Source organism: Odocoileus virginianus, chromosome 5 (assembly GCF_023699985.2).
Source record: "Odocoileus virginianus isolate 20LAN1187 ecotype Illinois chromosome 5, Ovbor_1.2, whole genome shotgun sequence".
NCBI lineage: Eukaryota > Metazoa > Chordata > Mammalia > Artiodactyla > Cervidae > Odocoileus > Odocoileus virginianus.
The window spans coordinates 12,051,505-12,066,729 of NC_069678.1; the positions used below are offsets into that span (position 1 = coordinate 12,051,505).

A 15,225-nucleotide genomic window follows, 5' to 3' on the forward strand; every position below is an offset into this window, starting at 1 on the left:
AACGGAAAAGAAAAAATATATGTATGTAGCTGTAGAGCAGTAATTAACACAACACTGTAATTCAATCATACTCCAATAAAAAGTAAATTTAATAAATATTCTCCCATGTTGCTTATAGAAACATGATTGTTTCAGTGGTGATATTTAGGTCTAAGAGTCATCTAAATTTTTGTGTGTGTACTGACGCAGGAGCCTATGACTCTGAACCACTTATTAAAAGTCCATCCTTTCCTACCTGACTTGCAGTGGAACCTGTCATAAAATTAGGTGACAGTCCATTTGTGTGTCTTTATCTGGACTCTCTATTCCTGCTGCTGCTACGTGTGCTCAGTCATGTCTGACTCTTTGTGATCCTATGGACTGTAGCCCACCAAGCTCCTCTGTTTATGGGATTTTCCAGGCAAGAATATTGCAGTGGGTTGCCATTTCTTCCGCCAGGGGATCTTCCTGACCCAGGGATCAAACCTGTGTCTCTTGCATCTCCTGCACTGGCAGACGAATTCTTTACCACTAAGCCACCTAGGAAGCTCCTTACGCTATTCCATTTGTTTATTAATCTAGCCCAAGTAAACACCTACTCTTTTAATTACTGTACCTCTACAGTAAGTCTTGAAATTAGTAGTTTAAGTCCTTAAATTTTTTTCTTCAAGATCATCTTAGCTTTTTAAGGTCCTTCACAATCAGATGTATGTTTTGGAATCAGCCTGTCAATTTCCATAAAACTTGAATTTGAATTTATAGATCAACCTGGTAAGAACTGACATCTCAAAAATATTGAGATTTATAATCCATAAACATGATGTATTTCTCTGTTAATTTAGGTGGTCTTTTTCCCCAATAATGTTTGGTAGTCTTCAGTACTGATGTCCTACAAACTTTCATTAAGTTTATTCTAGGTGACTAACGTTTTATGAAGTGGAAGAGAAGTGGTGACAGTGGATACTCTTATAAAATGTTGTTCATATGAGCCTATTTTTCTTTAACTGGTTAAAACACATGTAACAAAGTTTATAACCATAACCACTTAAAAATGTACAGTTCAGTGGTATTAAAAACATCCACATTGGACTTCCTTAGTGGTCGAGTGGTCAAGACTACATGCTTCCACTGCAGGGGGCACGGCTAACTAAGATCCCACAAGCTGTGAGGTGTGGCCAAAAGAAGAAGAAAAAGGAAACAAAAATGAACATCCATGTTGTCATGTAGTTAACTCCACCATGCAATCCCATCTTTTTGTCCTGTAAAACGGAAACTCTGTCCCTATTAAACAATAACTTTCAAACTCTCCTTCCTCCAGCCTCAGACAACCACTAACTACTCTATTGTCTCTATGATTCTAACTACTTTTAAATATCTCATGTAAGTGGAATCACACAGTAGTAGTTGTCTTTTTGTGACTGAATTATTTCACCTAGCATAATGTCCTCAAGTCTGTCCATGTTGTAGAACACTGCAAAACTTCCTTCTTTTTAAAGGCTGAATTTTATTGTATGTAAAAACCAGATTTTCCTTATCCCTTCATCCATTATGGACACCTGGGTTCTTCCACATTTTAGCTACTATGAATAATGTTACTAAAATAGGGGGTGCAGATATCTCTTTGAGAACCTTTCTTTTGGATATACACTCAGAAGTTGGACTGCTGGAATATAGAGTAATTTTATTTTTAATTTGTTGAGGAACGTCCCTACCCTTTTCCACTGCAGATATATCATTTTTATATTCCCAACAGAGCACAAGGGTTCCTATTTCTTAACATCCTTGTCAATACTTACTGTTTTCTGTCATTTCCACAGTAGTCGTTCTGAGGGTGTGAGGTAGTATCTTATGGTTTTGATTTGCATATCTTAATGTTCAGTCATTTTGAGTATCTTTTTATTTATTGGCCATCTGCATATTTTCTTTGGAGAAATATATTAATATATTCAAGTTCTCTGTGTGTTCTGAATTTTTTTGTTGTTGTTGAGTTTCAGGGGTTCTCTATATATTCTTGATACTAATACCTTATCAGATATATGACTTGCAAATATTTTCTCCCATTCTGTGGGCAGCCTTTTGATTTTGTGTATAGTGTCTTTTGATTTTTTTTATGAAGTTCAATTTATTTTTTCTTTGGTGTGCCTTCGGTGTCATACCCAAAAAATTATTTCCAAGTCTAGTGTTGTGAAGTTTTTGTTCTATGTCTTCTTCAAGTTTTACTGTTTTAGGTCTTACATTTAGGTTCTTGATTGGTTTGGATTAATTTTTGTACACAGTGTTTGGTAAGGGGCCAACTTCATACTTCTGCAGGTGGATACTGAGTATTCCTAGCATCTTTTACTGAAAAGGGTATCCCTTTTTCACCATACAGTTTTGGCACACTTGTAAAAGACCACTTGTCCATATATGCAGGGGTTTGTTTCAAGGTTCCTATATTCTATTTAATGGGTCTCTATGCCTATCCCGTACATACTGTTTTGATTACTCTAAATTTGTAGTAAGTTTTCAAATAAAAAAGTGTGAGTCCTCCACTTCTGCTCTTTTTTAGGATTGTTTTGGTTATTTGGGGGTCCTTTGAGAGTCCATATGAATTTTCAGATAGGTTTTCTATTTCTGGAAAAAAAACGTCATGGGGATTTTGATAGGAATTACACTGACTCTGTAGATCACTTTGGGCAATACTGTCATTTTAATAAAATCTAATCTTCTTATCTATGAACATGAGATGTGTTACCATTCATTTATGTCTTTAACAATGTTTTATAGCTTTCATTGCACCATTCTTTCACCTCATTAAGTTAATTTTAAGTACTTTATTCTTTTTTCATGATACTGCAAATGGAACTGTTTTTGTAATTTCCTTTTTAAAATGCTCAATGTTTGTATATACAAATGCAACTGCAGAAGACCATACAATATGCAAAGATAATTTTATTCTTCATTTCCAATTTGGACGCCTTTTATATCTCTTTCTTGTCTAATTTTTTCTGGTTTGAGCTTCCAAAATTATTACGCATAAAAGTGGTGAATGTGGGCATCCTTGTCCTGTTCTTGATCTTACAGGAAAAGCTTAGTCTTTCACCACTGAGTATTATGTTGGCTGTGAGTTTTCATATATGGCTTTCATTATGTTAATGCAGAGTCACTGTGCATAATTCTTTTAATATGCTAGTGAATTACTTGCTAGTATTTTGCTGAGGATTTTTGCATCAATGTTCATAACAGGTATTGGTTTGTAGTTTTCTTGGGGAGTCTTTGCTAAGCTTTGGTATCAGTGTTATGCTTGCTTCATAAAGTAAATCAGGAGGTGTTTCTTTCTCTTCAATGTTTTTAAAAAAGTTGAGTTGGTACTAACTTGATAGAATTCACCACTCCCACTCTCTTTTGGCTACTATCTACTGACATGGAATTTCTTCTTCCATCCTTTCACTTTCAACCTGATTGTGTCTTTGGATCTTAAGTGAGTCTCTTATATACACAGTATACAGTTGGATGATGTATTTTTTGAATTAATTAATTAGGCTGCATCGGGTCTTTGTTGTAGCACATGGGATCTTTTGTTGTGGCACGTGAGCTCACTAGTTGCGGTGAGTGTGCTTAGTTGCCCAGCAGCATGTGGGATCTTAGTTCCCTGATCAGGGATCAAACCTGAAACTCCTGTACTACAAGGTAAGTTCTTAACCACTGGACCACCAGGGAAGCCTCAGGATCCTGTGCTTGTAATCTATTCTGCCAATCTTTAAAAAAAAAATTAAGACATAATTGACATAAAATACTATATTAGTTTTAGGTGTAACATAATGATTCACTATATGTATATATTGCAAAATGATCACCACAATGACTCTAGTTAACATCCATCACCATGCACAGTATCAAATTATTTTCTGGTGATAAGATTTTTAAGATTCGTTCTCTAAGCAAGTTTCAAATATACAATGTAGTATTACTAACTATAGTCACCAGGCTGTACATTACATCCTCAGGTGTTATTTATTTGGACCACTTTCACCTATTTTTCCCAAGCTTGCAAACCCTGATATCCGGCAACTACCAATCTGTATCTATGAGTTTGCTTTTTTCGAAAAGATTCTATACAAGTGAGATCATATGGAACTAGTCTTTCTCTTTGTCTCATTTAACATAACAAGGCCATTTGTTTTGTTACAAATGGCAGTATTTCCTGCATTTCTGTTGCTAAATACTGCACTGTAGTTACAGACCACATTTTCTTTATCCACTGATGAATACTTAGGTTGTTTCCATGCCTCAGCTATTATAAATGTTATAATGAACATGGCATACAGATAATCATTTTGAGTTAAGTGTTTTTCTTTTCCTTCAGATAAATACCCAGAAATGGCATTGCTGGATTGTATGGCACTTCTATTTTTAATTTTCCAAGGACCTCCATATGGTTTTTGACAGTGGCTGTACCAATTTTAATTCCCACCAACAGTGCACAAGGGTTCCCCTCACTTGTTTTTTTACATTCTCACTAACATTTATTACTTCTTATCTGTTTGAGAATGGCCATTCTTAATAGGTGTGAGGTGGTATCTTACTGTGGTTTTGACATACATTTCCCTGATGGTTAGTGTGACATTAAGCACCTTTTAATGTACCTGCTGGTCATCTGTATGTCTGCTTTTAAAGTATATTCAGATTTTCCACCTATATTTAATTGGATTTTTTTTGCTATTGACATACACTTTCCTTATATATTTTGAATATTAACACCTTACTAGATTTGCTAATATTTTCTCCCATTCTGTAGGCTGCTTTTTCATTCTGTTTATGGTTTCCATTGTTGTACAGAAATATTTTAGTTTGACCAGTCTCACTTGTTCATTTCTGCTTTTAATGCCCTGCTTCTGGTGTTAAAACAAACAAACAAATCATTGTAAAAATTCGTGACAAGGAGCTTATCCTCTGTTTTTTCCTAGGAATTTCATGGTTTTAGGTCTTACATTCAAGTCTTTAAGTTGATTTCTGTTTATGTTGAAAGACAGTTATCCAATTTCATTCTTTTGCATATGGCTGTCCAGTTTCCCCACACCCTTTATTGAAGAGACTGCCCTTTCCCTATTGTATATTCTTGGCTCCTCTGCCATAAATAAATTGGCCATACATGCATGGGTTTATTTCTGGGCTCTCTATTCTTTTCCATTCATCTTTGTATCTGTTTTTCTGCCAGTATCATACTGTTTTGATTACTATAGCTTTGTAATATAGTTTGAAACCAGGACGTGTGATGCCTTCAGCTTTGTTCTTTGTCAAGATTGTTTTGACTATTTGAGATTTTTTGTGATTCCACCTAAGTTTTAGGATTATTCTACTTCTGAGAAAAGTGCCATTGGAATTTTATTTTTATTGTACTGAATTTGTAGGATGCTTTGGGTAGTACAAACATTTAAGCAGTAATAACTCTTCAAATCCATGAGCACAGAGTACCTTTTCATTTATTTATGTCTCCTGTAAGCTCTCATCAGTAGCTTACAGTTATCAGTGTTCAGGTCTTTTACTTCCTTGGCTAAATTTATTCCTAGGTATTTTATTTTTTTTGATGCTATTGCAAAAGGATTGTTTTTTAATTTCTGATAGTTATTCATGTATGAAAATGCAACTGATTTTTATATTTTGATTTTGGGTTTTGAAACTTCACTAAATTTTCAGTTGCAAAAAGTTTTATGATGGGAATTGCTAGAGTTTTCTGTATGTAATACTATTTGCAAACATTATTTTTCTATATGTAATTTTCTATATTATACATGTAATACATATAGTATTTTTCTATATGTAATACTATTTGCAAATTTTGCAAATAGAGACAGTTTTACTTGCTGCTTTTCGATTGGATGCCTTTTACTTAATTTTTTTTCTTGCCTACTTCATCTGGGTAAAACTTGCAGTATTATGTTGAAAAAAGTGGTAGGAGTGGACATCCTTGTTTTGGTTTTGTTCTTGATTCCAGAGGAAAACCTTTCAATTTTTCACCTGTTGGTTGTCACATTCACCCTTTATTATGTTGAGATACATTCTTTTACCCACTTTGTAGAGAGTTTTTAAAATCATAAATGATGCTGAATCCCATTCTCTTTTTTGAGAGTTTAATCCATTTACCTTTAAATTAATTACTGATAAGGAATTACTTGTCATCGCACAATTTATTTTCTATATGCCCTAGAGGTTTCCGTCCCTCGTTGCCTGAATTCCTGCTTTCTACTGTGTTTAGTTAATTTTTTGGAGTGAAATGTTTACACTCTTCCTGAATTTCTTTTTGTACATGTCTGTAGCTATTGCATTTGTGGTTATCATGAGGATTACACTGAACATCCTTAAGTTATAAAACTATAATTTTATTTATAGTAGCTTAACTTCAATAACATAAAAAACCACTACTCCTTTATAGCCATTTCTACTCCTTCCAGATGTCACAAAATTACATCTTTTTATATTATGTGCACAAAAAAATAAACTAACAATTCCACTAAGGGCATTAGTTTCCTAAACTGTGTAGAAAAAAAAAAAACTACAGCTACAAAACACTGTCAAATTAATTCTAGCTTTTATTATTATTTTTTGGAGTGTCATCTCTTCTTTCCAAAATGTTTAAGGCATCAGGGTAGACAGAAGGGATATCATGATAAGCAAAACCCGGCTTAAGTCCCAGCTCTGAAGTAATTCATAGGCCATACAAGGTTGAGAGAGAGCATTAAACAACCTTAAAGGAATCTGTGAAAGTGCAGCTCTGATAAGAACTATGACAGAGAGGAACATGAAAGGGGGGTACTGTGTGCATGGTTGGGTGGAGGGAATGTGGGTTAATCTGGTCAAGAAGTTCGGGACAGGCTCCTCTGAAGATGAGATGCTATGATTGAGATCTCTAGTGTTAGTCGCTCAGTCGTGCCCGACTCTTTGCGACCCCATGGACTGCAGCCCACCAGGCTCCTCAGTCCATGAGATTTTCCAGGCAAGGATACTGGAGTGGATTGCCATTTCCTTCTCCTAATTCTAGCTTTTATAACTGCTCATGCATTTACCTTTATTAAGATCTTTATTTCTCCATATGGCATGGAAGTACTATCTGGTGTCCTGTAAGTTCACCTTGGAGGAGACTGTTGAGCATTTCTGCAGGGTAGTTCTAGCACTCAAAAAGTCCCTCATCTTTTATTTGGGAATGTTTTTATTTCCTCCTCACTTCTGAAGGATAGCTTTGCTACATATAGCAATCCTGGTTGACACGTTCTTTTAGCACACTACATATACTGGCCCACTGTCTTCTGGCCTCCAAAATGTCACTGTATGTAATAATTTGCTTGTCTTGGGCTGATTCCAAGACTTGCTCTTTATATTTTGAAAGTTTGATTTTAACATGTCTTGGTATGTGTCTCATTTTGAGTTCATCTTACTTGGAGTTTGTTAAGTACCCTGGGTATTTATATTCACATCTTCCATGAAATTCAGTTAACTTTTCAACCATTATTTCTTCAAATATTTTCTCTTGCTTCTTTCTGTTTTCTCCCTCTGGGACATCCACAATACATATTCTGCTCGACAGTATTCCAAAGGCAACTTAGAGCTCTCTCTTCTTCAATCTTTATCTTTTTTGATAATTTATTGTGTCCTATGGGCTGCTCTGGTAGCTGAGCTAGTAAAGAATCTGCCTGCAATGCAGGAGACCCCAGTTCAATTCCTGGGTCGGGAAGATCTGCTGGAGAAGGGATAGGCTACCTATTCCAGTATTCTTGGGCTTCCCTGGTGGCTCAGTGGGTAAAGAATCTGCCTGTGGTGTGGGAGACCTGGGTTCAATCCCTGGGTTGGGAAGATCCCTGAGAAGGGAACGGCTACCCTCTCCAGTATTTTGGCCTGGAGAATTTCATGGACTGCATAGTCCATGGGGTTGCAAAGATCTGGACATGACTGAGTGATTTTCACTTCATCTCATCTTTGAGTTCATTGATTCTCTCTCTTGCCTGTCCAAACCTGCCTCTGAATCCATCTAGTAAATTTTTCATTTCAATTATTTTACTTCTCCAGTTCCAGAATTCCTTTCTGGTTTCTTTTTAGGTTTTCTATCTCTTTATTGATATTTCCATTTTTTTCATATCAGTTTCATGACTTTTTCACAAAACTTTCTCATGACAATTTCCTTTAGTTCTTTGAGCATCATCAGGGCAATTGTCTTTGTCTTATGTGTCTGCCATTAGCCCATTTTAGGGACTGATTCTACTGAATTATTATTATTATTTTTTAATTATTTTTTTTCTCTGAATGGGCCATATTTTCTAATGTCTTTATACTTTTTGTGATTTTTCTGAACACTGGACATCTGAATCGAGTAATGTGGTAACTTCAGAATTAGATTCTCCCCCTTCCTATTTGCTGTTTTTTGTTATTATTATTTTTCTGTTTCAAGGATCAGCCTCAAGTGTAAACCTAGTGTCTTATGTCTTTTCTGATCCTTCCCTTAGATATGTGTAGTCACTGACTACATTCCCCAATATATGTAGTTTTTTTGGCATGTCTTAGTCTTTAATTTCTGTCCTAAAAAACAAAAAGTGAAAAATGAAGGTGGCAAAAGAGGGCACCTTGAAATCTCCTGAAGTTCACTACCGCTGGAGGGAGAGGGACTTGCAACAGTGGGAGGCTCAACAGTGGCTGCCTGCTTCTTTGTGTGCACCTCTGTCATCAGAATCAGCAGTAAGAGTACAGATATTCAGTATCTGGAGAAAGGGGCCCCGTTTATCTGCCCTAACATCTGCAAGGTGTATGTAAGCTATTCCAGGAGTACTTGCACAGCTGCCTGCCATGTGGCTGGGGGTAGGGATGAGTAGTTGCTATTGTGTTAAGAGCTCAAATTGACTGAAATGAACCACAACTGACCATCTAAAACATCTCCTGGACGTTATAAGCCTTCAACAGACTCCAGAGTTCCAAAGAGTTTTATCAGACAGATTTTGCTAGTGCAACTGTCTAAAGGGAGATAGATTCTTGTTGCTTCCTACTCTCTCATTTTCTTAGAATCCTCCCCTATCATGTTATCTTTTCTGAATTATTCTTTTTCTTTTAATTTTATTTTTTAAATACCATGGACAGAGGAGCTTGGCAGGCTACAGTCCATTGGGTTGCAAAGGAGTTGGACACAACTTAGCAACTAATCAACAACAACAACACACTCTAGAGACAGAGTGTGGGCCATTTCAAAAGGTGAGATTATATTTTAGATGTATTTTTTTCATTCTCAATTAGATTCTAATCTATCTCACGTATTTTTACTTATCATTGTGACAAATCCAGTGCGGATGTGATAAACATGCTAAATGCATGGATATGAGAACCATGTAGCAGTGCTTGGTACATAGTAAGCAGTCAATAAATAGTAGGTATTGTCATATATGTACACACACACACACACACACACACATAAATAAATATTACATTCTTCTGGGAGTAGTAAGGTTGAAGTGTGAAGAAACAGTACGAGCTTACTTTCTACCTGGGAGGATCTGTCATAACAGAGAATTGCCTGAGCTGCTTTGTATAAGCTGACTATTAAGATCAATCTCAGGATGTCCTCAATGCTTTCTGCTCTGCTGGGTTTCACCTTCCCTTGTTTTCTTACCATTTCTGCATTTCACAATTTGGGTCACAGCTGTGATTGATGAATCGGGCCTCATTTCCCATACGGTAACTGTCAATCACCATCCCACTATCCAAGTTCAGACAATAGTGGTCACTGTGATTATGATACTGCTCAATCATCCTGTTCCTAAAGAAGAGAGAAATGATTAAAACCCAGTTAATGATTAAAAGTTGAAAGTAAATTTCAAATATTTCATTTTCCATTTTAACCTGGTACTTCTGCCATTTTACTGGAGTATGATTTACCACTGTACCTGAACTCCTGCTCGCTGACAACCTCTCCTAGGTATTCAATGATGAACTGCCCAGCTTTTAGGGGTTCTTTGGTTCTGATTCCCCAACCTTTTTCTTCAGCTCGAAATCGTTCTAGACACTGTACCCACTCATGCCGCTGTATCCTCTGGTTACAGCACTGCTCGCCACAGGGGCAAGTGTTGGGGGAACACTCAGCAAAGATCATTCTAGAAAGAAAAGGGATAATTATATGTCAATTAACACTACATACCATCTACATGAACCCATTTTTTAAAATAGGAATTTAAAAAATGAATTCAAAGGGACTTCTTTACTGGTCTAGAGATTAACACTCTACACTCCCAATGCAGGGGGCCCGGGATTGATTCCTGGTCAGGGAACTAGATCCCACATGCTGCAAATGAGTTTTCTCAAGGTGCAACTAAAAAGATTCCACATCCTGCAACTAAGAGCCTATGTGCTGCAACTAAAAGATCCCATATGTTGCAACTAAGACCCAGTGCAGCCAAAAAAATGCATAAAATTAATTTTTATTTTAATAAGGTTAGATTGGTAACAAAGTAATTAACAAGGTAATAATGTCTAAATTCAAAAGTTGATAATACTGAAAATATCCAAGTCAAGTTGCAAACACTGATGCTTCTTGCAAATTAATAAAGTAATTGTCTACTCAGCATCCTGGGCAAACATTAACATATTTATTTCTATACTAATATATGAGGGCTTCCATGGTGGCTCAGTGGTAAAGAATCCTCCTGCCAATGCAGGAGACTCTGGTTCCATCCCTGGGTTGGGAAGGACCCAACCCCTGGAGAAGGAAAGGGAAACCCACTCCTGTATTCTTACCTGGGAAATCCCATGGACAGAGGAGCCTGGTGGCCTACAGTCCATGGGATCACAAAAGAGTCAGACACGACTAAATAATTAAAGAACAATAACAACTTCCTGAACTATTGAAAGAAAGAAAGAAAATAAGCAATGAGGCAGCTATATTAATTTCATAGACAATAAATATCATATAAAAAAGCACAGAAATGTTAGCATCTAAAGAGATGCACATTTAAACAACTTTAAGGACATATGATACTCTCAAATAGTAAACCAATGAAATACTAAAGCACTAGAAATAAAGTTAAATGTCAGTAACTAAAGGAGGTGGAGCTAAGGGGAAATAAATATATATTGGTGGTGATACCAAAAAGTAACTCAGTATTTTATGAGAGCTATTAGAAAGTATATAGTAAGAATTACATATATATATGTATACATATATATGTATGTTCTTATAATTTATACAGGTATTTCTCCTTTTGAGAATATACTCTAAGGGTTAAAAAAAGGAAGTTACACAGTTTCATAGTAGTTTCATTTTTAATAGCAAAATATTAAAAGTAACTTGAATAATGAACAACAGAAGAATGGCAAGCTGTGACATCAATCTAAAAAGGAGGACCTTATGGATTACAATGAAACATAAAAGCACATACATAAAATACCTGAGAGTGAAAAAAATCTGCATAAAACATCGACTACCTAAATCACCAAGCTACTACTACTACTGTGTACAATTTATGTATGTACAATAACAAGATGAAAATTTACAGTGATGTAGGTAAGGTAGAATTTCCCAGCTGGCACATTAAAGCAAAAACACTGATTTTCTTCAGCCTACAGGACAGCCGACTAGAGATCAAGATTGGAGAAGCAGCTTTCTTTGTCTAGGAAAGCTATCTAAAACAAGGAACACTGATGGGAAGTTTGTTAATTCTCCTTTCCTACATATCTGCTTAGGTTAATAGAGATAGAATCCTTTGTCTCAATTAGACATTTTCATTTTGAAATCTCAATCTCATTGAGAACTCACACTTCCTGTCTCTGACAACAGCCTTACTATCTCTCATTAGCATCATTGACTCTCATTAGTATTAATATATCTGCTATACTCTTAATGTCTATCAACTTAGTTTCCTCCCAAATGTATCATGACCTTCTACTAGTATTATTTTTATTAGAGAGGTTAAAGAACTTTCCTTAGGTCTCATAGCAGTAAGAGGATTTAAACCTGAGTACATAAGACTCTAGATGACGTTGTTTCCTGTTACTCTATTGAGCCCATTTTGGGCTGAATATGTCCCCTCAAAATTCAGTTGAAGCCCCAGCCTTCAGTGTGATGCTATTTGGAAGTAGGGGCTTTGGGAGGTGAATAGGTTTTATTAGGTGATGAAGGTGGGAACCTCGTAATGGGATTGTTGTTGTTTAATCTCTCAGTCCTGTCTGACTCTTCTGCAACCCCACAGCCCATCAGGCTCCTCTGTCCATGGGATTTCCCAGGCAAGAATACTGGAGTGGGTTGCTATTTCCTTTTTCAGGGGATCTACCTGACCAAGGGATCAAACTTGCTTCTCCTGTAGCTCCTGAATTGACAGGTGGATTCTTTACCACTGGGCCACCAGAGAAACCCTCATAACAGGATTAGTGGCCTTCTAGGAAGAGGAAGAGAGAGAAGTATCTTTATACCATGAGCATGCACTGAGGAGAGGCCATGTGAGTATACAGGGAGAAAGCATCTGTCTATAAGCTAGGAAGTGGGTCCTCACTAGACATTCAATCTGCTGACAATTTTACCATGGACTTCCCAGCCTCCAGATCTGTGAGAAATATATCTCTATTGTTTAAGTCTATGATAGTTTGTTATAGCAGCCCAAGCAGACCGAGACAGCCCATCAGTTAGGTTTCATATATAATTTTTGATTTCTCGAGAGGAAATCAAAGAGTCTACTTAATCTTTTCCTTTAAATGAAGTCTTTTTTTTCCCCCGGCTACACCACGTGGCTTGTGGAATCTTAGTTACCCAACTAAGGATTGAACCCAGGCCCCTGACAGTGAAAACACATAGTTTTAAACAGTGGACAACCAGGGAATTCCCCTAAATGAAGTGTCTTACAGATCTTAAAGCCTCTGCTTACAGAATTAGTTCAGTACAGTACCTATTGAGGCAGTCGTCCACACAGCCCTTTTTGGTGTCATCATCTGGCTTCTTACAGTTACAAGTAGTAGCCTCATAACCAGAAAGGGGTTTGACATCAACGTAGACATCTTGAGAGAAGACAGCAAAGAATAGTTTGTGAACATATAGAGTAATTTTTAAAGTGCCAAGCTGAGAACATTGATCGTATGGAGGCAGAAAAAACAGCTCCCACTTTACTCACTTGAACGAATTTTTTTATATAGTGGGACATCTGGTTTCTTGTACAGCTAGAAGAAAAAACAGAAAAATCCCAATATAGCATTCAACTTCAAATGCCAGAAAACAGTATAAATCACTAAAAATAAAGAAATGATCCATGTACTCTGCCCATATGGAAACACTTACTTTCTGGGTTGGATACATTTGAGGTGTGATCACTTTTTACCCTGGAATAAAAGGTGACTACCAGATCAGGGTAGGAGAACTATATTCAACAGAAGCAATCATAAGTAGATTTTAAAAAATGCATTTTTTGCTAGATGTTTCTTCAGCAAGTTATTGGACAGATTTAAATGACTATCACACTGCAGATTAAAGCTATTCATTTGGATAAATTAAGATTTTATTTCCCTATATGATAAGAAAGAAAACTTGCACAGGGCTTGTTCAGATGGGTAGGGTAGGTATATGATATGAAAAAGATAAGTATCCAGCTTTTTCAGGGTGAGTGTTGTAGGAAAACACATTTTACATTTTAATTAAGGCAATTAATTCAGTGAACAAAGGGGAGATGGCAGGCAGGATAATGGAGTTCTCATACTGCAATAAACAATGCATTAGGAAAAAAATGTATTAGTCAGTCAGTGTTTTACTATAGAAGACACTACCAAAAAACAAACAGGAGCTTGGTTTAAGATACTTAAGCTAGAGTGTACTAATCTATAAGAATAATCCCACCATCATTTTTCAGTGGGTACAGTGAGTCAAAACACTATCTCCTTCATTGTTATGAACTCTCTGAGATAAATATCTAACATACTGACCCTCCTAAAATTCAGGAGAGACCAACAGAGAAGAGAATGCAGATGGGAATGTTCATTGCTTTTGGCTTTCCAAAATTAAACTTTGGTGGAATTTTGGCAAAACTCAGGAGCTTATTTACCTCATTTGCATGACTACTTCTATTTCCCAATGGTAGCTCCCGATAGGGATTCTGGGGGCTTTTGCTAAATATAAAAATTACTGGGGGAAACTTTTCAATTAGGTAAGTAAGAAAGAAAAACAGCACCTTCCCAGTTTTAGTTCCCAATATATTTAAAAGTACAAAAGTATTAAATATTTTCCCTGTTTCCTTTGGTAGAAGACTCTCTTTTGTATGTGAAAAATAAATTCCAAACTGATGGGAAGGAGCCAACAAAAATAAAGCCTGAAATTTCTTAATGCTGCTGGCAGTACATCTAAATTCTCTTGAGACCTGCATCAAACAGGATTCTTACAGAACAGAATCTTTGCTACCAAAATAAAAGTCCAGAATAATAACTGAAGGTTTCCTAAGGAAGCAGGAACTTACTGCTATTTTGAAGTTATGAGTAAAGGCAAATAGGTCATATTAAATATGGATGCAAATTCATTTTTCTTAGTCTCTGACCTTCACAGGGACACTTCTCCATATTTCCTAAGATGAGAGCATAACAACGAGGCAGAGAAAAAGACTTGCATCTCCCTCTCCCCCATTTAGCACTTAAGAATGAAATATGGTAAGATAGGCTCATACCTGATTATGTTTCCACTGCCAAAGAATGTCATAGGGAAGCTGAAAATCAATTCTCTTTTGCCTTAGATATTTTCCTGAAACAAAACAATACTATCCATTTCAATATTTATTTTATACAAAGGGTCAAAGAGCCACAAGCTTTAACATGCACTGAGTAAAAAAAATAAACATTTCATGTGAAATTTTATGAATTTTCCATCACCAATTTTTTAATTTTTGCTATTCTTTTCCACTGTGCTCCATGTGCTATATGCTAAAGATATGTTTTAATTTTAGCTTACATAAAACAACTAGCATAGCAAACTTACTGCAAAGTAAGTCCTCATTATGAAGCAAACTAAATTTTAAGAATTGGTCAATCATTAAAATCATTAACCAGAGCATCTTTTATCTTTCCTACATTATTGTACATAATTTAAGGCTAACTACAAAAGAAGTATAAAATTTTTCCAAAATAGGAAACTCTGAATTTAAATAACTCAAGAGTATTTACATGTAAATTTATGATCTGTTAACATTTTTCTTCCTACCTATTGAAATACTACTTTTTTTTTTCTTCCATTTATTGAAATACTACTACTTTTTATAGCCAGTTTCAAAGCCC

General features: G+C 36.0%; 1 protein-coding gene across 7 annotated transcripts in view; it reads right to left on the reverse strand.

The window, feature by feature from the left end:
• Nucleotides 1–15,225, reverse strand: part of ASH1L (ASH1 like histone lysine methyltransferase) — a 199,189-nt gene that overhangs the window by 26,894 nt on the left and 157,070 nt on the right. For all 7 annotated transcript variants that reach the window (XM_020912393.2, XM_020912391.2, XM_020912394.2 and 4 more), the window contains 5 exons: nucleotides 14,622–14,695; nucleotides 13,089–13,134; nucleotides 12,867–12,975; nucleotides 9,879–10,085; nucleotides 9,605–9,751 (listed from right to left, as the gene is read on the reverse strand). In XM_020912393.2, coding sequence (XP_020768052.2) covers nucleotides 9,605–9,751; nucleotides 9,879–10,085; nucleotides 12,867–12,975; nucleotides 13,089–13,134; nucleotides 14,622–14,695 — 583 coding nt within the window. The remainder of the gene's footprint in view (nucleotides 1–9,604; nucleotides 9,752–9,878; nucleotides 10,086–12,866; nucleotides 12,976–13,088; nucleotides 13,135–14,621; nucleotides 14,696–15,225) is intronic.